At 47.5% G+C, this 23,370-nt stretch overlaps 1 protein-coding gene across 3 annotated transcripts; it reads left to right on the top strand.

The window, feature by feature from the left end:
- The first annotated feature begins 309 nt into the window (after positions 1–309).
- NR2F1 (nuclear receptor subfamily 2 group F member 1) lies at positions 310–9,145 on the top strand. Of its 3 annotated transcripts, XM_088536387.1 has the most exons (4): positions 780–798; positions 2,658–2,772; positions 3,523–4,050; positions 8,656–9,145. In XM_088536387.1, the coding sequence occupies exons 2-4, from the start codon at positions 2,760–2,762 to the stop codon at positions 8,934–8,936; spliced, it is 822 nt and encodes a 273-aa protein (XP_088392513.1). In that variant the 5' UTR covers positions 780–798; positions 2,658–2,759; the 3' UTR covers positions 8,937–9,145. The 3 variants fall into 3 exon arrangements, with proteins under 3 accessions (XP_088392511.1, XP_088392513.1, XP_088392512.1); XM_088536385.1 differs by lacking the exon at positions 2,658–2,772 and having other exon boundaries at positions 310–798; positions 8,656–9,052; XM_088536386.1 differs by lacking the exon at positions 780–798 and having other exon boundaries at positions 2,487–2,772.
- The last annotated feature ends 14,225 nt before the right edge of the window (positions 9,146–23,370 follow it).

Below are 23,370 nucleotides of genomic sequence, written 5' to 3'. Positions count from 1 at the left end.
GCGCGGGCGAAATAGCGAGACGAGGGCATTTTAGGAGGGGGGGGAGAGCCGAAAGGAGCCCTCCATCTCCCCCTCCCCCTCCGTAAAAAAGAAAAAAAAAAAAAAAGGAGAAAAAAAAAAGCGGCGAAATCCGCGAGCGAGCGAGAGGAGGGGGGCTCCTCGCGGCCCGAAATAAATAAAATAGCGAGACGGGCGGCGCGGCGGCGGCAGGCGGCCGGGCAGCGGCGGCAGGCGGCAGGCAGGCTCCCCCCGCGCGGCGTTCGCCCCCGGCGCCCGCCCGCCCCCCGCCTCCCTGCCCGGCAGCCCGCAGCGAGAAGCGCCGCTCCCCAGCACTTCCGTGGGCCCGAGATATGGCAATGGTAGTTAGCAGCTGGCGCGATCCGCAGGAAGACGTGGCCGGGGGCACCCCGAGCGGCCCCAACCCCGCAGCGCAGCCGGCCCGGGAGCAGCCGCAGCAGCAGCAGAGCGGCTCGGCCGCGCCGCACACTCCGCAAACCCCCAGCCAGCCGGGACCCCCCTCCACGCCGGGTACGGCTGGCGACAAGGGCCCCGGGCAGCAGGGCTCGGGCCAGAGCCAGCAGCACATCGAGTGCGTGGTGTGCGGCGACAAGTCGAGCGGCAAGCACTACGGCCAGTTCACCTGCGAGGGCTGCAAAAGTTTCTTCAAGAGGAGCGTCCGCAGGAACTTAACGTACACATGCCGTGCCAACAGGAACTGTCCCATCGACCAGCACCACCGCAACCAGTGCCAGTACTGTCGCCTTAAGAAGTGCCTCAAAGTGGGCATGAGGCGGGAAGGTGAATATCTCTTCCCTACTACCCTACCGTTCCCTCTGCCTCTCTGTGTGCGTGTGTGTGAGTGTGCGAGCGGCTGTATACATACATACGTGCATGTATATATATATATGCACACACACAAACACACAAGTGTGTGTGTGTATATATATGTATTTGCAGCTGTCCATGGCGACCTAGGGCTCTCTCTGTTTACATGCCCGTGTCAATCCCTGCCTGTGCCTGCTCTCCATCTGGCAGCCCTGCACCAGGTTTTGTTGTTGTTGTCGATGGTGGCTGCTGGTGGCTTCTCCTGCTTTTCGGTTCGTGTCTCCTCCCGCTCTTCCCCACCCCCTGCCCCGGCCCCGCTGCGCTCGCCCCTTTCCCCGCTCATTGTGCCCGCAGTCCCGCGTTACGGCCGCTCGCTATGTGGAGCTCGTGGAGCCGCTGTCCCCGCGCGTGTCTCCGTGCGTGGATGTGGTTTTGTCTATTGTTGGCACGAGTGTGGCGGGGAGGTGGAGGGCAGACGCAGCTCTCCGTACGAGATGTGCTCCCATTTAGCTTCCTCCCCCCCCGCTCCCGCCCCATCGTTTCTTTCGAAACCCACAACGCTTCCCGCTAGAAAGCCTCGAGACGAGCCGCTTCCAGCCTCGTCTTTCCCGAAAGAAAGATGAAAGACGTGTAAGTAGGAAAGAAGAAAAAGGGGAAGGAAATTTAAAAATCAGGAGAGAGGGAGAATGTGCTACTGTATGTGGCTTCCCGATGCCCTGGAGGGAGCTTCTGTGCGGGATTTGGCCTTGTTTTCCCTCCACGCATCCAAAGGAAAGTTTGTGACTGAACCGGGTGTCTCTACTTCTGTCATCTTTCTTTTTCTTTTTTTTTTTTTCTTTTTAACCACGCTGCTCATTTTCTTTCTCCATCAAACTCCACCCTCTCCTTAAAGCCTACATACAAATCGCGATTTATAATCTATTTACCAATCCTTCTCCTTTTAGCAAAATTCATAGCCCGCATCTGGCAGTGGGCTCCTCACCATTTGCAAGTGCTCCTTTATTTATTTATTTATTTGCTTCTCCTTCCCAAGAGTTGCTGTGCTTTTCCTTGCATTAGGGCTCCTTTTCGTGTAGGAACATTTCCTGCCTCTGCCCTCTTCGAAATGCACCTCTTGTTTGGCAGTTAAAGCTTATCCTGAGACTCTCGTTAGAGACGCCTTGAGAGTCACCTCAGCGAAAGGATCAATTTTGCGAAGTGGGGGTTACTACTGCCTTGATTGTGTTTTGTGGGGTTTTTTAATTATTTTTAATTATTATATTTTATATGCCACAAGGAAAGCCATAGAGCTGCTCAACATCTAAAGGAGCTCGCAAATATGACGACTTCATTGGTAGCTCCAGGGGCTGTTAGTAGGCGTCTGGAAAGAAAGAAAAAAAGGGGGGGGGGGCGAAAAAGAGATTTGTGCTTGCAGCTAATTGAAAAATAACTGCCAAGGTTAAAAGCAGCTTTAAGAGGGAGAGGGGGGCTGGAGGGCAGGAGCAGGAAGGTCCGGCCTGGCAGAAGTGCAGGGCTCGATGTGTGCTCTGCTAAACTGGAATAAAAGAGAAACTTGGGCAAATTGTGGCATACTGGAAAGATGAATAATCTGTCTGTGAGTGTGTGTGTATGTGTGTGTGTATGTGCAGAGAAACCAGCTGAGGAGCCCTGTCTTCTCCTTAAGTTACCTTTGTTTACATGGTTTAAAACGCTGGCACTGCTGGAGTGAAGCGCACACGCTTGGAAAAAAAAAAAAAAAAAAAAAAAAAAGCACCAACTTTGGTCAGCTTTCGGGACTCGAGGCTTGCTTACGCCCTGCGTGGAGATGGTTAATGAATCCAGTGTTTTTGCAGTTGCAAGCTTGTGCATTCGCTGTGCACCGCTGACTGCAGGCTTTTGCAGTGGCAACAGCGCACCAAAGATATTAATTACACCGTGCCCCTTTTTTTCCACGAATGTTTGGCTATTGTAAGTTCAGAGCTTTTATTTTATTTATTTTGTTTGGTTTTATTTCTCCTCTCCCCTTGATAATATTTAACATTTCTCTTCCTTTTAGCAGGGAGAACTTTGCTGGGCGGGGGAGGGGGGTCCTGCATGGAAAGCCTCGTCTGTGAAATAAAGTTAGCAGTGGGGAGCTGGGGGGCTGTGACCTGTTCCAGTTTTAAGGGTAACGATGTGATATTTTTGAAGAATATGGACGCATTTATTTTTACGCTTTAAAAAAGAAGAAGGAAAAAAAAGCATCACAGCAGTTCACTTGTAAATCTCAGTGCTGCCAGGGCACTCGACTGGGATACACAACAGAGCTTGCCTATATTTTTAACAGCTGGCTGTGATTTTTAACCCCATTTTCTTACCACCCAGAGGATGTCTTTTGATTTTATTTTTTATGTGTGGGGTTGCCTTTTGTCGCGGGCGGGGAGGAGGCCGGGGGGCGGATTTGCCTTGTTTGCCTTGGCTTTTTTTTTTTCCTTTTTTTTTCCCTCCCTCCTCTCTCCTTCTCCCCATCCCTTCTGCTTTTTAAGCGGTGTTTATTTTGCTGAGCCTGCCTGTGGCGGGGGCGGGGGGCGCTTGGCTGCTGCCGGGGCGATGCGCGGCGGGTCGGCGGACGCTGGCGGCTCCGCGGCCGCGGAGGGAGGGAGGGCGGCTTTGTGCGTGGCCGGGCCCGCGAGACTCCTGGGTGCACATTTCCTCTCCTTGTCTCCTTGTTTTTGTCAGCGGTTCAGCGAGGAAGGATGCCGCCGAGCCAGCCGAACCCGGGCCAGTACGCGCTCACCAATGGGGATCCCCTCAACGGGCACTGCTACCTCTCGGGCTACATCTCGCTGCTGCTGCGCGCCGAGCCCTACCCCACGTCGCGCTACGGCAGCCAGTGCATGCAGCCCAACAACATCATGGGCATCGAGAACATCTGCGAGCTGGCCGCACGCCTGCTCTTCAGCGCCGTCGAGTGGGCCCGCAACATCCCCTTCTTCCCCGACCTGCAGATCACCGACCAGGTGGCCCTGCTGCGCCTCACCTGGAGCGAGCTGTTCGTGCTCAACGCGGCGCAGTGCTCCATGCCGCTGCACGTGGCGCCGCTCCTGGCCGCCGCCGGCCTCCACGCCTCGCCCATGTCCGCCGACCGCGTGGTGGCCTTCATGGACCACATCCGCATCTTCCAGGAGCAGGTGGAGAAGCTCAAGGCGCTGCACGTCGACTCGGCCGAGTACAGCTGCCTCAAGGCCATCGTGCTCTTCACCTCAGGTGAGCCCCGCGCCGCGCGGCTCCGCTCGGCTCCGTTCGGTTCGGCTCCGCTCGGTTCCGTTCGGTTCGGCCGCCCTGGGCGAGAGCGGGCACCCTCAGGGATGGGGACATCATGGCCCGCAGCGTTTGGGAGCTCCTGCGAGACTCGTGGTGGGGAAACATAACAACAGCACACGAGCAGCAGATCGCAGGGGACATGAGCCAGCCCGCAGATATATCTCCCTTTTCATTATGATTATACTTCTATTATTGTTATTGTTATTTCCTTTTTCTTTTTCCACCGTACAACGCAAATACCGTATTTTTTGCAGATCGCCTTAAAAAAATCTACCAAATTAAGTGGAGGCGGTGGAAACATGCCTGCGTGCATGTTAACAATTTTTCCTCGTGATAGATGGTTCAAATTAACTGGCAGGAAAGTGCATTAACATCGCCTTTGAAGTGCTCTGGTTGTAGCCTATAAGAATATAATACATCTTTTATTATTATAACCTGCGCGAAAGAAATTTATAAACATCAAAGACGAATGATACGGATGGAATGTAGGAAAGGGAAGCGAAGCAAGATAAGAAGCCTCACAACGTCACTTTTTAATTATTATTCTAATTATCGCCACGATGGGGCTAATTGCCACTTTGAGGGCTTGTTTGTTTTCCTTTTTTCCTCTTTCCTTCCTTTTCTCTTTCGTGTTTTGGTTTCTGCCATTTATTTATTTATTTATTTATTTGCTATTAGATTAGCCTCCGAGTTGCTTATAAATAGTCCCAATAAATCTGACTTAAAACTAGGCCGAGGCAAAATTAAAAGCATTTCTGAACAAAGATGGCAAATCGTTCAAAGGCCTTGTTTAACAGTAAGCAGTTTACAATCCATCAATATATGTTGCCTTTCATGCATGAAAAATAGTATTTACATTGTATTAAAATGACTCTTAAATTTGCACAATATTGTAATGTAGCAAATGTGGTATTAATATCGATTTGAACATCAGATAATTTATTTAGACAGGACTATCTAATTTGTATGCAGGGTGGTCGAAGACGTACTGTGACTGCCCCCTTTTACTTCCCGTGCAAATGCAGTCTTAGTGTTGGAGGGAAGATTTTTTTGCAGAGGATAAAGTGCAGATCTTAAAACAAATGGAAGATTTACTGAATAGCCAGTTCGACATTTTAATGCATTTTATCTTAATAAGTCTTCCTGATGGAAACGTGTTTTTCAAAAGTGACAAAGTGACCTGGCAGCATTTATCAGGCTGATTTAACTCCAGAGTCAGCCTGCAAACTTGCATACTTTCCATTCCCATTCATTCCAGCGTTCATCAATAAATAGGGCCAACCTAGGATAATACTTTTTTCATTTTTTTTTTCCTTGGCGACCCAACTTTAAGAGATTACTCGTAAACAGAGAGGATGGTCTAAGTCTTAGCATCATTGCACAAAAAAAAAAAAAAAAAAAAAAAAAAGGACCCAAGAAGGCAGTTGCCCCAAATGAGGACACTTTTCTCTCTCTCTCTCTCTCTTTCTCTCTCCCTCACACTTTCTCTTCTTTTCTTCCTCCTCTTATTTTACCTTCCTCACACGGTCGACCTTGGCTAGGACCACAGCTAGTGGCTTTAGGAGAGCATTTCATTTCCATAGATTAAAACCAAACGTCATCATTAAATGTTTGCGAGGGGAGAAGCCTCCTCCAACAATTGAGTGGAGCCTGAATGGGGTTTAGGAAGGGAACAATAATATTATTTTGGAGCTGGACCTCGTGGAGCATATCAGAAAATGGAAATACAGCTGTCAGGAGTAATCTACCCCTTCCCCTTGCCCCCATCCACACATTTCCACTTTCGACTAAACTTGTTTTGATTGCTTAGCCAGAGGGGAATTCATGGGAAGCCTTTCGCAAAGTCATCCAACTTTTAAACAAACTTTGAATGATGGAAAGGACGTTTTTAAGCATATTGTCCTAAGTCCTTCGCTGAGGACTAAGTATTTAAAGCTGGCATGGGTTTCTCCCCTTGTGGTTTTTACATTTGGGCTCCGGATAATATATTTAATCTGGAAAATCCTGGACACCATCCAAAGACTGGGTCGTGACCCAAAACCTGCTGCCTTCTTGCCTTTTTTTCTTTTTTTCTTTCTTTTTTTTTTTCTTTTTTTTTGTTATTAATTCATGCCCCTACCTCTTTCTTGTAATAAATAAATGTTTCCAGGAAGAGGCCAGGCTAGATAACGCAAATCCAATAAATCTATTTGCAGCGCAATAAGAACTTTGATTTCTAGTTAGGTGCCAGCTGATTACACCTATATTTCCTGAACACTAAACTCTTCTGAACGTGTAACGTGAAATACATTCCCACTACTACAAAGGGGAAGGCTGGAGTGTGCTGAACACTAATGGTTATTTATTTACATAATTTCTTTCCCATAGACTGCAGGAAGAAATATAGAGCTTTCCCTTATTGACACACTGCCATATAAAAAAGTGAGGCACACAGGGTTTTCGCATTAGCCCACTTTCTTAGATGGGATAATAATTCACCTTTGGTAAACACGTATTGCTTTATTTATTTATTTATTTATTTATTTATTTATTTATTCCATAGATCCCTTCCACAGATCCCACCTCTCTGGTCTGAATAATCTACTCGAGCTTTGCATCCTTTAATTATTATTTTTAATCCCGTTTAAAATGGAGAATTAAACCTCCCTCCACACCCCAGCCACCTTTAAGGATGCGAAATAAAATCCAAACAAGTGCATATGCCAGAACATTTGAAATAATTAAACCTCAGTAGATATTATCGGCATGAGAAAATCCTAAGCGTTTGGAGATCTAACACAAAACCCAACGCTCATTTTTCTCTCCCTCACTGTCAGCATTGCAGCAAGTAACTTGCTCATCTGCACTGTCCAGTGACCTGCAGTAGAGGTGGTTCCTATCATAAACATTTGTTGTATATTTTACTAACCTCAATGATATGACATATGGGACATTAAACAAAAAAAAAAAAGAAAAAAAGAAAAGAAAAAAAAAATCCCTACTAGGGTGTCAGTAAGTCCCTTTCATATTGCATTGTTTGGAAGTTGAATAGGATCCTAATGCATAATGGGTAGATAATGCATGTAAAATAGCAAGATATATGTAAATATGGAGTGTGATTTGTGGCAATCAACATATGAACAGGCCTGTGGTTCTGATATATATAGGAAACAAGAGCAGGCCTATGCTTTTGATACATATATATGTTGCAGCCTGGTGCTTTAGATGTTGCAAAATATCGTAGCATTAAAGGCACAGTATGGATTAGCAGAGCAGCCTGACTCAGATAATTATATATCTGAGGGATGCCAAGTCCGCAGTACAGGTCAAAGGGTCCTTGCTTCAAAAGTTCTTGAATTATGGCTTGTTTTATTTGTATTTTCGCTCGAGGCCATAGTGTTGTAGATGAAGGTGTTCAGAAATCTTTGTAAAGCCGGTTCTTGATACAGAAAGACATAAACTTCAAAAAATGTGGTTGCTACAGATTTTTGCTTTGAATAATTTGTTGTGTCTTTCCAGGGTCATAATTCTACATTCCCAATTTTGTAATGTCCTTTTGGGGCCATTAACATGCATTAATTCATATAAAGATCTATACATTAGCAAAGTCTGGCTTTGATCTATAGTAAACCGCACTGCCAGCTGACTCCTTCCTTATGATCCTTAGGCTTTTTAAAAAATATTTATTACTAATCGGCGAAACAATGTAGATATATGCGAAGCATAGAGGCAAAAGCACGACGCTGCTCTGACTGTAGGATGCAGTGCAAGCCGCTCACTGAGCAGCCGCTGCGCAATTTTCCTCTGTTGGGGTGATGCCTACACGCGGACTGGGGTGTGTTTAGACATGCAGAGCCCTATCTATATGTATATATACGTGTGTGTGTATGCACACATGTACACGGAGACGTGCAAATAGCTAAACACTCGTATTTGCAGGGTTCAGGTTCGTACGCATGTGCCCGGCTGCTCGCAGTCTGCAAGGTGTGAGCCGTAGATTTCTGTTTCCATCCGTGTGTACCGAGCTACCCGCTGGTCGAGGGGTGCATCTCTCCCCCCACCACCCGTCGCAGGCGCCCCCAGCTTTGTGTGGAGCTGCTGCATCCCGCCTCATGGCGATGCAGCCGCCGGGATGCGGGCGGCTCCGGGGACACGAGCGCAGGGGGGGGTCTGCCCCCTCCGCGCCCCGCGCTCTGCAACGCGCCCCGCGCCTTCATCTCCATGTCAACAGCGCGCCTGGCGCGGCGGCGTGCGCGGGGGGCGCGCAGCGCGACTCTCTGTGTTTTTCCTGCTTCCAGCCCCCGCCCCCCTCGACACACACACCTAAACTGTATATTTTATATTATTTATCGTTATTTATGCACTGTTATTTATGGCTATTTACCTGCTGGCGGGCGGTCGGGGCTGCCGGCCGGGGGGAGCGGGGAGGGCGCGCATCTCCCGCCGGCTCGCCGCCACTAACCGCTTGCCCCTCTTGCCTTCCCTTCCCTCGCCTCGCCTCCCCGCTCCGCTGCGCTCCGCACCGCACCGCTCCGCCCGGCCCCGCGCCGCGCTGCGCGGCCCAAGCAGACGCGTGCGGCCTGTCGGACGCTGCGCACATCGAGAGCCTGCAGGAGAAGTCGCAGTGCGCGCTCGAGGAGTACGTGCGGAGCCAGTACCCGAACCAGCCGAGCCGCTTCGGCAAACTGCTGCTGCGCCTGCCCTCGCTGCGCACCGTCTCCTCCTCCGTCATCGAGCAGCTCTTCTTCGTCCGCTTGGTAGGTAAAACGCCCATTGAAACGCTCATCCGGGATATGTTACTGTCCGGGAGCAGCTTCAACTGGCCTTACATGTCCATCCAGTGCTCCTAGAGGGCGGCGCGCACCCCCGGTACGGACACTGCGGGGCGCGGGCGGGAGCGCACGCACTGAGGGCGAGCTGGGCTGCGGGGGGGCCGGCCACGGGCAGGACACAAAAGGCGGCCCCGAGTAGGGTATGATGCGTGGCCGCGTTTGCGGGGCAGAGGGCAGAGGAAGAAAGGACCTTGTGTCTGTGGAGATATTTTTTTTTTTTTTTTGGGTGGGGGGGGTGGAGAGAGGAGGAGAGATTGAGGAGGAGGAAAAAAAAAAGACAAAAAGAAAAAAAGAAAAAAAGAAAAAAGACAAAAAAAAAAAAAAAAAAACGAAACCGAAGGGGATATTAGGGGATATTAATAAAACCAGGAGGAGAATAATGTCTCTTCCAGAATTTATTGTGGACTGATAAGGATATATTCTGTACAGAAACAATCAAACAAACAAAAGCGCTGGAGGTGTACTGAACCTTGTGTAGAGAGAAAAAAACAAACAAACAAGAAAGGAACCTCACACGCAAACACTTACCACAAACATTGTTAATTCATTTTGTAAAATATTAGTCTTTATTTTCATTTTTTGTAAAACTTAAAACATCGTATGCTCATAAAGAAAAAAAAAAGAAACGAGAATTAGGGGAAAATTACATTTTCCAAATAATTATAAAAAATGTCCTGTGTCTATGTATCTATATCTGTTTTGTATTTTTTTCTGGTTCCAAACCAGGTTTTCTGTGATTCTATACTAATAATTTTTGATATAACCCTTTGCTTCTTATAATGAGTGCGATATATGTTGTCGAAGCTGTTCTTCAAGAATTAAAATTGAAGTGAGAATTTAAACAAAAATAAAAGAATTTAGAAAAAAATCAACTCATCACCCTACAACCTATGAGTCTTGTTGCTTGAAACATACCGAAAGCGAAAAAAAAAAAAAAAAAAAAAAAAAAAAACTCCCTCGATTTTTAACCTCTGTGCTGGTGTGAGAAGGGAGAAGTTACAAACACTTGCAAGGGGTAATCCAGCTCTATAACCCACGTGCTATTCCGGCCTGACCTGCCAGGCCCAGGCAGAGCGCAGTGCCTTGTCTGTACAAGAGTTTGGGCCAACGCTTATGTGTGGGTTGCCCCGGCTTGCGCATTTCCAAACACCTTTTCCCCCCGCATTTTGTCCCCCACCCAGTGAGCTGGAGTTGCTGCTAAGTTCACACCTTGCGCTCTCAGGCGTCGGCTGAAGTCCCTGTGTAGAAGCGATGCAAAACACGGCGCCTTGAGGCCACATTATCCCTTTCCTGCAGACTTGGAGGTGTTTTTTTTTTTTTTTTTTTTTTTTGTCTGCTTGTGCTTTTTTTTGTTGTTGTTTCTTTCCCCAGGGACTCGAAGGGCCACTCGTGGGTGTCGCGCTTAGCGTGTGCGTGCGTGGGGCTTTGTCCACCCACCCCTCGGCCACCCTGGGCTGTGTGCGGAGGGTCTCCGAGGTCACTGCCTGCCGAAAGCCGCCGGGAGAGATGCCCGCGGCTTGGGCAGCGAGCGCGGGTAACCTGTGTGCGCAAAACACGCGTGGCAGCTCTAGGTGCACACGCGGGGAGGGTTGCAGCGGGGCCTGCGATCGGTGCAGAAAGGCCGAGGTCGTTTGGGTTTGTTTCTCTTCCTTTTTTTTTTTATCTCCCCCGCCATTTTTTCCTTTTTTTTTTCTTTTTTTCTGTAAAGAAAATTAAAAATCGTTGCTGTAATGGAGCTCCTTTGAAGGTGAAGGCTTCACAATGCTGCTAGTTGGTGGTGCAGATCTCTGTAACAGCTTTCAGTACATTAATGTTTTATAGGATCTGAGACGGAGCTGTAAGAACACATACTACCAAGGGAGCTCTTTCTTAACGTATTAATAAAGCTGGATCTTTAAAAATAACATTCCCCCCCACACACAGACACCTCCCGCACCCTCCAAACAAACAGGGATGAGGCCAGCTTTTCAATTCATGGAGTCATTGGCAATGTTTTCCTTTTATTTTGCTGTCCTCCATACTCTCCAGATTTTTTTTTTTTTTGCATTAACAAGATCCTTCAATCTAACCCGCTTGGGGTTTTTAATATTCCAGGCGCAGCAGATCCGAGGCAAGAGCGGCTCTATACAGTAGGCACTTATAGCTGGATAATCAACATCGCGGGCAGAGCCTCCATGGGGGTAGAGGCCGTCTCACTATATGGAGGCGAGGCCTGTATCTCTATCCATTGGTGCTGTATGGTGGGCAGAGGGGGCCACGGGGAGTGGAGACTTCAAACCTGGGAACACAAGGACATCCCCCCTTCCCTTTGCTGCTCCCACGGGCTCTATGGGCCCGTGGCTCTTGTTCCTCACAAGGGCGCGGGGGTCCCCGGCGCTGCTCGGCCCTTGGAGGTGCTGAGGTAATTTCTGGGCAATACCCTTGGGTGGGAGAAGGAGCTGGGGGTAGAATTGAGGTGGGAAAGGGGACAAAACAAAAGGAAAATATAGAAAATAAAAAGCTCTCGGTTTCTTCCAATGAGATGTAAATATATTCATTACAGTGTTATCCCACTGATGAAAACAGATAAACTTTTTTTTTTCGTAGATCAGAAACGTATTTTTCAATTAATTTTCATATTTATGAATAATAATAACCCACCGATTGCCGAGAAACTTGCAGGTGTAGAGGAGGTGTACGAGATGCACTTATTTCCATGTACGTGCCTAGAAAGAAGTGTTTCAATCCTTCATTAAACTTCGCTTATAAGAAGGTATGGTGTTCTGAAGTGTTAAATATCCAGTCTCTGTCGCGTTCGTGACTATTCTCCTTTGCCATGCTCCCAGCTCCTGGGCAGTCATACTATGGCTTAAAGAAAAAAATATATATATATATATATACACACACACACCGTATGATCTTGTCGCTATATGTTAAAAAAAAATGAATGTGGCGAGGGGACAGGTCCCCAGCTTTAAGTTTCTGTTGACTCGTTCTTACCTACAATACACTGTTTTGAAACCGACTGCGGTTAAATTTCGCCTGCCTTGTTATCGTTGCAAGCCCGCTGCGCCCGCCGCGCTGCGAGCAGGCTGCGCCCTCCCGGGCTCCTGCACTGCTCGGGCAGCCCTTCCAGGGAGGGGAGGAAAAAGCGGGACGGAGGTGGTGATGGGAGGAAAAGGAAAAAAAAAAAAAAAAGAGAGAGAGGGAGAGAAACAGGCAAAAGCGGCCTCGCAGCTCAGCCGATCAGCAGAGTGGTTTTTCCTCCTCCTGCTCAGCTTGTCCCACACGTTCATCCCCCAAAATATGTGGAGAGGCTCCTAAATGCCAGCCTGGACCAGGATGGTACGGAGCTGGGGTTGTGGGGGAGGACGCCCCGTTCGCGAACAGCGGACGCCTCCACCTGCAGCGAGAAGAGGCGCCCGCAGCCCTGGGGATTAGTCGGGGCTTAAAAGGGGGGAAGGGAGGGAGATTCCACCGCAAGTGACCTTTTTTATTGCACACTTAACACCACTAAAAGGGGCGATCTTAAGAAATGAAGTAGGGTGTGCTATATGAAGACAAACAAACAAACAAAACCCACTCTTTTACTGCTGTCTTATGGATCTTATACGGAAAGTGTTTTATAGAGAGCCTGTGGCGTGGGATCATTTTAAGTGACAGCACAAGTAATAAAGAAAAATAAATTCTACTTTGTTCCATGCGAGGGTAACTCTGTTTGCCTCTCGACACAAAGAGAAATGTATATTTTAGCAGATGGAAAGGACTTAAGACAAAGTCTTTGCCTTAAAAAAATACCTCTGACATATGAAAGTCAGACTTTTCTTTTCCAACAAAAACACTCCATCTGAGAACTTCAACTCCTTTGAAGTGGATTTACACTGTTGTAGATGTAGGTGGAAGCTCTGCTCATAAAGTAAAAGGGAGTCTCGGAGACGGAGAGCCCGCACATCGGCGGACAGACAGACGGGTGGAGGGACGGACGGGGCTGGCTGCAGGGCAGCAGCTCCAGCACCACCAGCGATCCAGGGCAGAGCCACGGAGAAACAATGTCCCCTAATGACATGTGCACGGCTATTACCCGCACTGTGCATGTGCTTCCTCGGGTTTCATGCAGCATCCAGACTATTCAAAGGGTTAGTTTTTAAGTCCTGAAATAATGTGGCCTTTTTTTTTTTTTTTTTTTTTTTTTTTTTTTTTTTAGCAAACTCGATCCTTAACCCTGTCTACTTTGAGTTTTATTGGGAGAGATGAGACTCGGTCTCCCCCTCTTTTCACTTTTCTTCCATTTTATTTCATCGACACGGTGCTAGTTTTAGAAACGGCAAAATAGCCACACAAAACAAAAAAAAAAAACTATATATTTGTTTTAAAAGGCTCCTTTTCTAATTGGCTTCACAGTCACTGACTTTGACGTGTGATCCGCCCCCTCCCCCCCCCCGCCCCTTTAATCCCCAGAGGGTCAGAGTCGCCGAGGATGAGCATTATTTTTTTTTCGGTGTTTCCGGGGCACAGTAAGAGAGATAAATACAAACACCGCAGAGCCCCGAGTCCTGGTTAGAGTCCTGAAGCCTCGAAGCCTGCTCTGCTGCTTTGCCACCTCCCGGGTTTCTCAACAAGGTGATGTGAGGGACGAGAAGACGTTTTCGAGGGAAAATAAAGAAATAAGAGCGAGACACAGAGAAATTAAAAAAAAAAAAAAAAAAAAAAAGGGAAAGAGGGAGGAGGGGAGAGATCTGAGAATGCGAGTGGCAACTAATAAAACTCTTGTTAAAGTGCTTGCTCAGGACCCATGGCGTCACCAGGTCTTTTACTTAGGAAGCCAAAGAGTTTTATTCCTAAATGAGTTAAAGAGCCATTTACCTCTGTCGTGTTCTATTCATCAAACCACAAGTCGAGAGTCCCTAACATGAAACTATTTGTTTGCTTACACAACCAGCTGGGTGCAATTTCACGTCTGAGATATCTATCTGAAAGCGCCTCTCATTTATTATCCTTACTTGTCAGCGAATCCATTTTCCAACATTTTTTTTTCCTTCTTCATTCAGTGAAGGCTCTGGGCTTAAATCCTCCCTTAAATATTTCACCACCTTCCACTTCTCCCTTGTGATCTCACCGGGCATCCAGCACAGGAGAGCTGGAGGACAAGGTGGAAACGGCCAAGATCACAAACTAACACTGGCCAAGGTGACTCCCTTCTTGCAGCTCCTGCCCTCTCTCCCTCCCTCCCACTTTCTCTGTTTCTGAAGGCCTGTGTGGTGACTGGGTTTTTTTGTTTTGTTTTGTTTTTTTTGGTTTTTTGTTTGTTTGTTTGTTTGTTTTTTAAGCGTGTCTTAGTAGGCGGTGGTAACTGCCCCGATGCAAGGTGCAGGCACCTGAAAATAATATATGTATGTACAATAAAATAAAATACGCCCTATGAGGGATGAGGGATGGGAACCCACTTCGCCTATACCCTGTCACTCGCACGTGCAGCGCCCGGTCCTGCTGCTCGTGGGGAGGCTCGAGGCCGCGGTGATGGGCCCTCATCCTGCTGCTCCGACGACCGCGGCTTGGGGTTCCCGACCACACCATGGAAGAGTGAAGGGATGTCAGGATCTTTCATTTCCCACCTCACGTGGTTCCCACCGGAAATAGAAAAATAACAACGTGAAACGGGCCCAAGCGGGTTATAGATATAATTATGAGGAAAGAAAACAATTAACAAAGGAGACAATGGGAAATTGTATCTCCCCTCCTTCCCCCTTACTCCAAATTTTGAAAAAAAAATCGGGATAATGTGAGTAGTGTGTTTCAAAGCAGGACCGTCTGGCTGACAAGAGCCTCACTGTTAGTAATCTCAGTGGTGGCTGTATAATAGTGTATATACATCTACTTGTCCGCAGAGCCCTCCATCAAGCTTAAAGCCATGGATCAAATCCAAAACTACAGGGTATGAACTGTCCCCCAGCTGTAAAAAAAAAAATGGCTGAGTAATGAAGGAGAAGAAAGAAGAAAGAAAGAAAGAAAGAAAGAAGAAAGAAAGAAAGAAAGAAAGAAAGAAAGAAAGAAAGAAAGAAAGAAAAGAAAGAAAGAAAGAAAGAAAGAAAGAAAGAAAGAAAGAAAGAAAGAAAGAAAGAAAGAAAGAAGAAAGAAAGAAAGAAAGAAAGAAAGAAAGAAAGAAAGAAAGAAAGAAAGAAAGAAAGAAAGAAAGAAAGAAAGAAAGAAAGAAAGAAAGAAAGAAAGAAAGAAGAAAGAAAGAAAAGAAAGATAAGAAAGAAAGAAAGAAAGAAAGAAAGAAAGAAGAAAGAAAGAAAGAAAGAAAGAAAGAAAGAAAGAAGAAAGAAAAGAAAGAAAGAAAGAAAGAAAGAAAGAAAGAAAGAAAAGAAAGAAAGAAAGAAAGAGAAAAAGAAAGAAAAGAAAAGAAAGAAAGAAAGAAAGAAAGAAAAGACAGAAAAGAAGAAAGAGAAGAAAGAAAGAAAGAAAGAAGAAAGAAAGAAAGAAAGAAAGAAAGAAAGAAAGAAAGAAAGAAAGAAAGAAAGAAAGAAAGAAAGAAAGAAAAGAAAGAAAGAAAGAAAGAAGAGAAAAGAGGAGGGATGGAAAAGGAGGCGAGCCGGGCTCCTTGGAGGAGAGGCAGGCGGTAGCTCCGAGCTATCCTATTGTGTTGATTTAGGAAGACATTTGCTGTATATAACGTTTAGGGCCGCTAATGTCATTGTTCGGCCAAATAAATAAAGCCTTGGCCAAATCAGGAGGTCGCTATCGATTCCGTGTTGCCAAGGAGTGAGGAGGATCCGTGTGTATATATGTGTGTATATGTGTGTATATGTCTGTCCGCTTCGGGCCCGCCCCAGCGCCACGGGCTGATTAACATTCCCTGCCTGCCCGTGGACCTGCGCTGACAACTAACAGAGATATCCAGCTCGCCACTAGGCCTCCTCCTCTCCTTTTGTCTCCAAAGCTCCAAGAGACACGGATTTACCCGTGGGAGCCGCGCAGGGAACTTCCACTGGCTGATCTGCAGGGCCCTGCAAAATTCACTCCAGACAAACTCCGCACCGACCCACTCCTTGCCCAGGGCCTCCACCCCCGTCTTTTTACTCATTTATTTATATATTTCCCCCTCTCTTTTCTCGCCTTCAAGTCCAGGAGGCGCTGTCCCCTCGGCCGCGGGACTGCGTGGGGCTCCCACGCGCAGCGAGCCCGGGCCGCTCTTTTCTTTCACCTCGTACTCGAGGGTGTATTTATATACATGTATATGTATGTATTTGAACCATGTTTTTCGCTACAGGATCATCGGAGACTTTAATAAACACACAAAGACGCAGTTTCTTCGTGTTAGCTTTTCTTTTGTCTTTTCCCTCTGGGTTCCTTTCTTTTTGGGTCAACACTATCCTTTGAAAATCTGAATCTGTCCTACACAAAGAGCCAGAAAAATGAGTCAGATTTTAGGTCTAAAAGCCAGAAAACTTCCCAAACTTCGAGGTTTTGTGCCATACTACGTTACTGGATGGAGCGGCTGAGGCTAAAGAGTCCACAAACTTCCCGTAAAGCAGCCGCGGCTCCTAAAGTGATAAATAAACTAGTCAGGCACTTTTTCCCCCCCTTTCCCTTACAAATTGGTCCATGTTGACAGATGTTTGTCACTTAGTAACTTCTCTCCATTTTTTCCCTCCCTCTCCCTCCTCTAAGCTTCTTCCGAGCGCGCTTTGTTGTTTTAAAATATGCATGTCTCTCAGGAATGCGAGTCACGAGTCCAAACTTCGTGTCCAACCTCCCACAAGAAATGATCCTTTTATAGGGAGCCCGATATGTCTCAATCTGCACTTCACTCAAAAGCTTCTGCATAGAGGGCACTGGTGCCCGACCAAAAAAAAAAAAAAAAAAAACAGAAACATCTTCCATCCAAAAAAAGAGAAAATAAAATCCCCGCGAATTTATCCCAGGGAATAAATATAACTCCCATAGTTAAAGGTGGCAGCGGTCAGAGAAGAATGCAGCCCGGAGGAAAAAAAAAAAAAAAAAAAAAAAAAAAAGGAAAAGGAGAGAGAGAGAGAAAGAAAGAAAGAAAGAGAAAGAGAAGGATTTTTTATTTCTTTATTTCTTCGCTGCTGTCTACGGCCCCCTCCTCCCCCAGCATCAGGTTTATCGGGACAAATGGCGAGTGCGGAACAGAGAAGAGGATCACGGATCGCAGGGCGGCGCGGAGGAAAAAGTAAGTGACCCTGGCACCCAAGCACCGGATACGACCTGGGGGTCGCTGGCTGGGGGAACCGCGGTTTTGGGATGGGCAAGAGGCTGGCGGGAGAGTCAGGGATCCTCTGCGCCCGGGACAGGACCGTGAGGCGGAGGAGGAGAAGGGGAGGGAGAAGGTCCGCAGGGCATCGTGTTGAGCGCTGAGACCGCTGCGCAAGAGCGAGAGGGAGAGGGAGGGAGGGAAGGAAAGCGGGAGAGGGAGGGAAGGAAACTTCGCAAGCGATGGGCACCAGATGAGATCCTGCCTGGGTCACGCTGCTGATCTGCAGTGACGTCACCCATGACGTCAGAACGAGCGGCCGGCAGCGGCCTTGGCGCTCAGGCCCGACCCTCCGCCGGTGCGGCCGCGGCTGCCGCGCTCCCCTGAGCACCTCCGCGCACCCTCGCGCATCCCCGCGCTCCGAGGGCCTATCCGGGCCTCGGGTTGCGGCAGGCTCGGCCGTGGTGCCTTCTCACCCACCCCAGATGCTGCCCGCGGTTCGGCTGCCAGAGCTCGCTTGCTCTGCAGCATTTTGTTGAAATTATGCTCCACGCTGGGACCATTTTTTATTGTTGACATACATATTTACTTTTCATATTTGCAGCATTTTATGATAAAAAACTTCTCTCTGTCCCCTTAGCACAAAACAGGGCAGTGTGAGGCAGAAGCAAGGGTTGCTGCCTCCTGGTTGCACCCAGCGCTTCTCGTCTCCAGGAACAAGACACTCCTGCCTATGTGTATTACATGTGTACGCAGATAAATTATACATACGCGTATTTATTCACTGTATTTGGTCAATAACGCTCGTATTTGTTAAACCTCAAATGAGCGCATTTGCCTCCCTGACAACAACCAGCGTTAGAACAATAAATATTGCATACTGTTAATCATGATGCCAATGCATTACGCTTCCCCTAAGCACGCAGGGCCCTCGTAAAACCCCTTGCAAATACGAACATATCTCACAGATATTTTGGTATGGAGAGGAGGGGGGGAGAGGGGGGGGGAAGCGGGGCGGGCAAGCTGAAGTCTCTGGGAAATCTTCAACACTGACAGGAGGAAACTGTGGCTAATACCTTCCTGCGACCTAAATGCTGTGCCTTTAAAGAAGCGAGCGAAGAGAGCAATTCTTGCCTCCGAAACATCCCGGGGCTTTTCATCTAGTGCCCCAGGATATGTTTGAACATTGTGAAGAAAAGCTGCATCCAGGATCGCATTTTCCTCGTGGAGTTTGGTAACCTCCTTGCACTATCCAGCAGAGCCTGGTTTCTACGTAGCAGCATAAATAGCCAATTTACTCCTTTGCAGGTGTGTTCCCTCAGCACAAATGCTTTTCTTACTTTTATAAGAACTCCTAAAAAATACCTCTCCTGCTAAAATCACAGATGTTTATTTTATTGATATAGCCATACTTTAGTTATGCCGAGAATAAAACGTTTCAACTAACTCATTTAGCAACTAATAGAGGCATTCTGGATGCTTTCCAATATTGCACATGTACTTGCTCATAAAATGATACGTGAAAAAAATTAACATCTGCTTTCCTGAAACTAAGTGTTCCGAGTAGCTTTTTTATTTTTTTAATGAATTCTTATTTTAAAAAGAAATATGTAGAGATAAACTGGCATCCATATGTATAGCATATTTATAATGGTTTTAGGATTTGAAGGTAGCTATTCATTGCATAAGCCATTTAGAACTGACGTTTTAAAAGCTACTTAACCTCAGACATCCCCGACTCTTAAAGAAGGATTCCCAACGATATTATTTAAAGAGGAATTTGCTGTCATTTAATTGCACGTCAAGGCGGAACGACGTATGCGCACGGCCCTGGGTGCGGTGTCGAACAACGCTCCAACTTGGACGTTTTTTACCTGCGTCCTCCCCATGTCCCTGAGAGGTCGAGCCAACTCGCTGCACGTTTCGTCGCCTGCGGGGAGTGCGGCGCCCCTCGGGACCACTGCTCCACGCGGAGGGTGGCATCAGTCGTTATCCTGTACTGGGGAGGACGAGGGAACGAGCTGGGATCTAGAGCCATTAGCGTCTTTGCATCATTGCTGCAATGGAGGGGCCGGCTCGCGCTCCGCGAGCCTCCCTTGGATGAGCTGCAGATGCCCCCCTTAGCCCCCGCGCCCCCTCTTGGCCGCCCAGCGCGGCGGGGGCCGGGACAGCGCTGCGGGGAGGGGGCGCAGGTTGCGAGTGGGCGGCCCCGCGTGCGGCAGGCAGCCCAGGCCACACACACGGCAGGGCCACCCCCCCACACACCCCGCGCTCAAAGCCCGCGCAAACCCCGCGCGGGGGCTCCCCGTGCGGCCCCGCGCCTGGGCCTAGAGCTGCGGGGCGCGGGGCCGGGGGGCCGAAAGAAACGGCCCCTGTGTGAGTGGCAGGGCGCTCCTCCCCCCACCCCCCGCTCTTTTCTTTCTGCCCTCCTTTATTTCTTCCCTTTCCCCTTTGCCAAGGCCGAGTAGCAAAACGCTGCCTGCGAGACCAGGAGATTTGCGGGCTCACCGAGCCTCCCCCGGCGTGCGCTGCGAGCCGTGATTCCTTCTGTCCGACCCGAGGAAAAATGAGCTTGGCGCTGAGCACAGGGGGAAAAAATCCATTTCTTAAACCAAACAAACATACAAACAAAAACACAACACAACAAAACAACAACAACAACAACAAAAATTTCCTGCGTTGGTAAAATTCATTCAAGCATGTCAAGTGACACGAAGTTTGGATTTATGTGGACACACTGGACAGAAAGTGGACAGAGCCAGCGGGGAGAGTCACGCTTTAAGACAGGGGGTCTTTATTTAAGGAGGGTGTATTTATGGGGAAAGAAAGGGAATATCTTACAAAGCTCTCACTATACCCCTGATAACAAAACCTGTCACATCTTTACTTCTTACTAGAAAAGAGCGAGTGTCCTCATTTGAACATCTCTAAGTGGTTATTAGATGCCTCTCTGAGAAATCAGTCTGGGAGACCAAGCACGGAACACACATAAAAAATAATAATAATTAAAAGAAAGAAAGAAAGAAAGAAAGAAAGAAAGAAAGAAAGAAAGAAAAGAAAGAAAGAAAGAAAGGGAGAGGGAGATTTGTTCACACTGTGTCCGCCTCTTATTTTAGTTTCCAATACTGCTAGAATGTCCCCTCCATCCTCACTTTCATCGAAGGACACTTCCTTAGTAAGAACAATCCCTGCTTTTAAATAAAACACTTGCAGCAAGAGCGAAAAAAAGGAAAGAGAAGAAAAAAACAAGCAATGCAGTCCATAGTTTTTCATTATGATTATTCCCCCTCCGCCCCTATACATGTGAGAACTTTTTTTTTTCACCTTTTTTTTTTTGAAAGTGTGAAATGAAGGACACAAAGACAGTATATCAGTGAAAAGAAGAAAGTGGCCTTCTAATGAGAACTAAGAAAACCAAAACGTAGATGAAGTGTACCGTAAAAGCTGCTTCAAAGTACATCCTAATTCCCCCGAGTTCAGCCATCACATAGATTTGGTAATTGGAGTTTTACTGCGCAGAGGTAAGGCAGCATGGCATGGATAACCCTGCATTTTTTTCCTTCAATAATTATAGATAGTTTTTCTCCAGAATGTCTTTGCGAAGAGCTATGAGATATTTTTTTACCTTTTACTCATGCAGTTGAAGGAAGAGCCTGTCATCATCATCATAAAAAAAATCCTACCTGCAAGATGCAAATTAAAATGATTTTTCCCTTTTCTAATTGTGATCCTGGCTGCTGATGGACTCTAGTAGAGATGCGCACATCCTCATTTAACTGCTGCTACCTTTATTGGTGTTTGCTTCTATGCCTGCCTTTTAGTTTGTGTGTATTTTTCCGACCTTAGCTTGAGCTGTCACAAAAAGTCTCCAGCAAGTAACGGAGCAATAAATTCAGCCAAAAATAAGACAGATTTCCCCATCGATGTGTAATAAAGTTAAAGGACATTGTTTTGTCAGACAAGCGCTAAGTAGAAAATAAATCTTTGGGTCTGGGGAAACAAAACGGAGTGCTGTTGGCATGTGTGTAAATTTACTTTTAAAAGCAATAAATCAATGTTAAATTAAACAGCTGGGTTCCCTATCTTGGAGATGGGTTTAGAAAACCTGGATGGCGAAGTGCGCAGTTTAATAAAACGCCCTGGAAGTTAAAGACTGGTTCCAGTTCAAGCCCCTAGTGCCCCGTGGGTCGCAATCTGAACTTCGTCAGCTGCTGTGAACTTGAGAGTCTGAGGGGTAGACGGACACACGGGGACAGGAGAGGAACCCTCAAGCCCCTTCGCACAAGTTTCCGCGGAGCCCTCGCTCTGCAGCCGTGCGGAGTCGCCTTTCAGTTACCGCGCCAGGGTTAAATATCGTCACCTGCCGAAAGTGTTTAATACTGTTATTATCTAAATGCTAATTTCATCATTTCTGCATCATGACACCGATACATGGCATGCAGAAGGGATTTTTTTTTAAGACGAAACTCCACATTTTGAGAGCTTGAGAGGAAGGCAAGGATGCCTCTGTGCCACTGCGCATTATTTTTGTAATCACATTTGTGACATACTTTGACAAAAAGGTGTAAAGTAGAGAGAGAATGATAAGAAAATAAAGAATATAAAATATAAAAATGGAGAGAAAGAATGAAACAAGGAAGAAAGAAAGAGAGAGAGATGAAGAAAGATGCAAAGACCTGCAGTAGCATTTTAATACTCTGATGTAGACAAAACATTGAATCAATAAGTTATTAAAAAGCCCAAACAACAAAAGCAATACTGCAGAATAGAAAATGGCATGGTTTGATGTTAGGAAATAACCGTATGTGACCAGGAAAAAAAAAAAGAAGTAATAACCTGACAATAAAGATATTTTAATACTTAGGCATTCATTTGTGTATTTTTTTTTAATTCCCCAAACACACAGATGACGGTTTAGACGGAGAATTTATAATGACGCCTATTTAGTATTAAAGCTTCGAGCTACTCACAGACTAGTGACAGTGCCCACATATCGCCGAGGGTCCCTTTAATTTTGCAGAAATAATGTAAGCTCGGAGCCGAAACAGTAATTTATTTATTTATTTATTTATTTATTTATTTTTCTTTGCTCGGGAAGTTTGTAAAATAAAGGCGTCCCGTTACCCCCCGGTGATTCCATACCAGAACAGGAATCAAAGGGGACCTTTAATATATTCCACCTTTGTTTTGCTTTCTTTGAGACCGCGATCCAAATAACCGCCCAAGTTTGTTTGCTTGTTTGCCTGTCCGTAGATAAGGGCAATTCGGTTTCTAAGTTTCAGCCGAGGCGCCGCTGGTGCTCTCAAGTGTCACTTAAAGCAGCGCATTTAGTCGTTCCTGCTGCCTTAACAAATCGCCTTGGCTCCTCGGACGCATTCGGGGCTATCCGCTGACTGCGCCATTGCCTCTTATTGCCGCGCCAAGAAGCCGGTTCATTATTTATTTATTTGTTTGGTTGGTTGTTTTTTACGTTAATATTTTTCCTTCCCCTTCCAAGGCATTATCCGGCACGAGAAGCGCTGAACGGCAACCATCACCAGGCAGGTGCGCGCCGCCCGCCTCCCACAGCGCAGTAAGAGGCGCGCAGAGCAGAGGGGGCTCCCACGGAATTCAGTAAAAAAGATGGAGAAATTGGTTATTCCAAAAAGCGGGGGAGCGTGTGGAGGACAAAGAGCGGAGCCCTCGGAAGGCGAGCGGGGCCGCTTCGCGCTTCCCCCGGCAGCGCCTCCACGGCCGCGCCGGCTGCGCGCCCCGCTGCGCGCCCCGCTCGCCGCCGCTTCCCGCGGCCGGGGCTAGATGGCGCTCCGCGCCCCGCCACGAGCGCGGGCGGCCGCGCGGGCGCGGGACAGCGGCGGGGCGCGCAGCCGCCCCGTCCCGAGCGCCGCGCCCGCGCAAACCGCCGCGCAACTGCCCCGCGCTGTGCTGAGGCCGGCGCGGGGGAAAGAAAACAAGAGGTGGTCAAAACAAAACTCCGCTTATGCCGACGCGCATCCTAAAACACCTCCCGAAGCAGTGGCCACCTGCCCGAACGGGCCTGACTGGGACGTGCTTAACGGCGCAGATCAGCGGGCAGCCGCTCATGCGCCACCGGTGCGCGGAAATGGCTTCCGCGGGTCTAGTGTCACCAGGAACATAAACGCGTCAGGCGGAGTTAGCCCCCGTGTCGCTCTCTCATTAGTCGATCAAAACAATTATGATATATTTAAAGCGTAAATGCCCGAAAATCAAATATAGGCCTTTGATCTTTTCAGGACTCTG

This window comes from Tinamus guttatus, unplaced genomic scaffold, assembly GCF_059628265.1.
Source record: "Tinamus guttatus ecotype Peru unplaced genomic scaffold, ASM5962826v1 Tinamus_guttatus_pri_ptg000661l, whole genome shotgun sequence".
Lineage (NCBI taxonomy): Eukaryota > Metazoa > Chordata > Aves > Tinamiformes > Tinamidae > Tinamus > Tinamus guttatus.
Note: the sequence above shows the minus strand (reverse complement) of the source record. Positions and strands in the feature narration are given on the sequence as shown.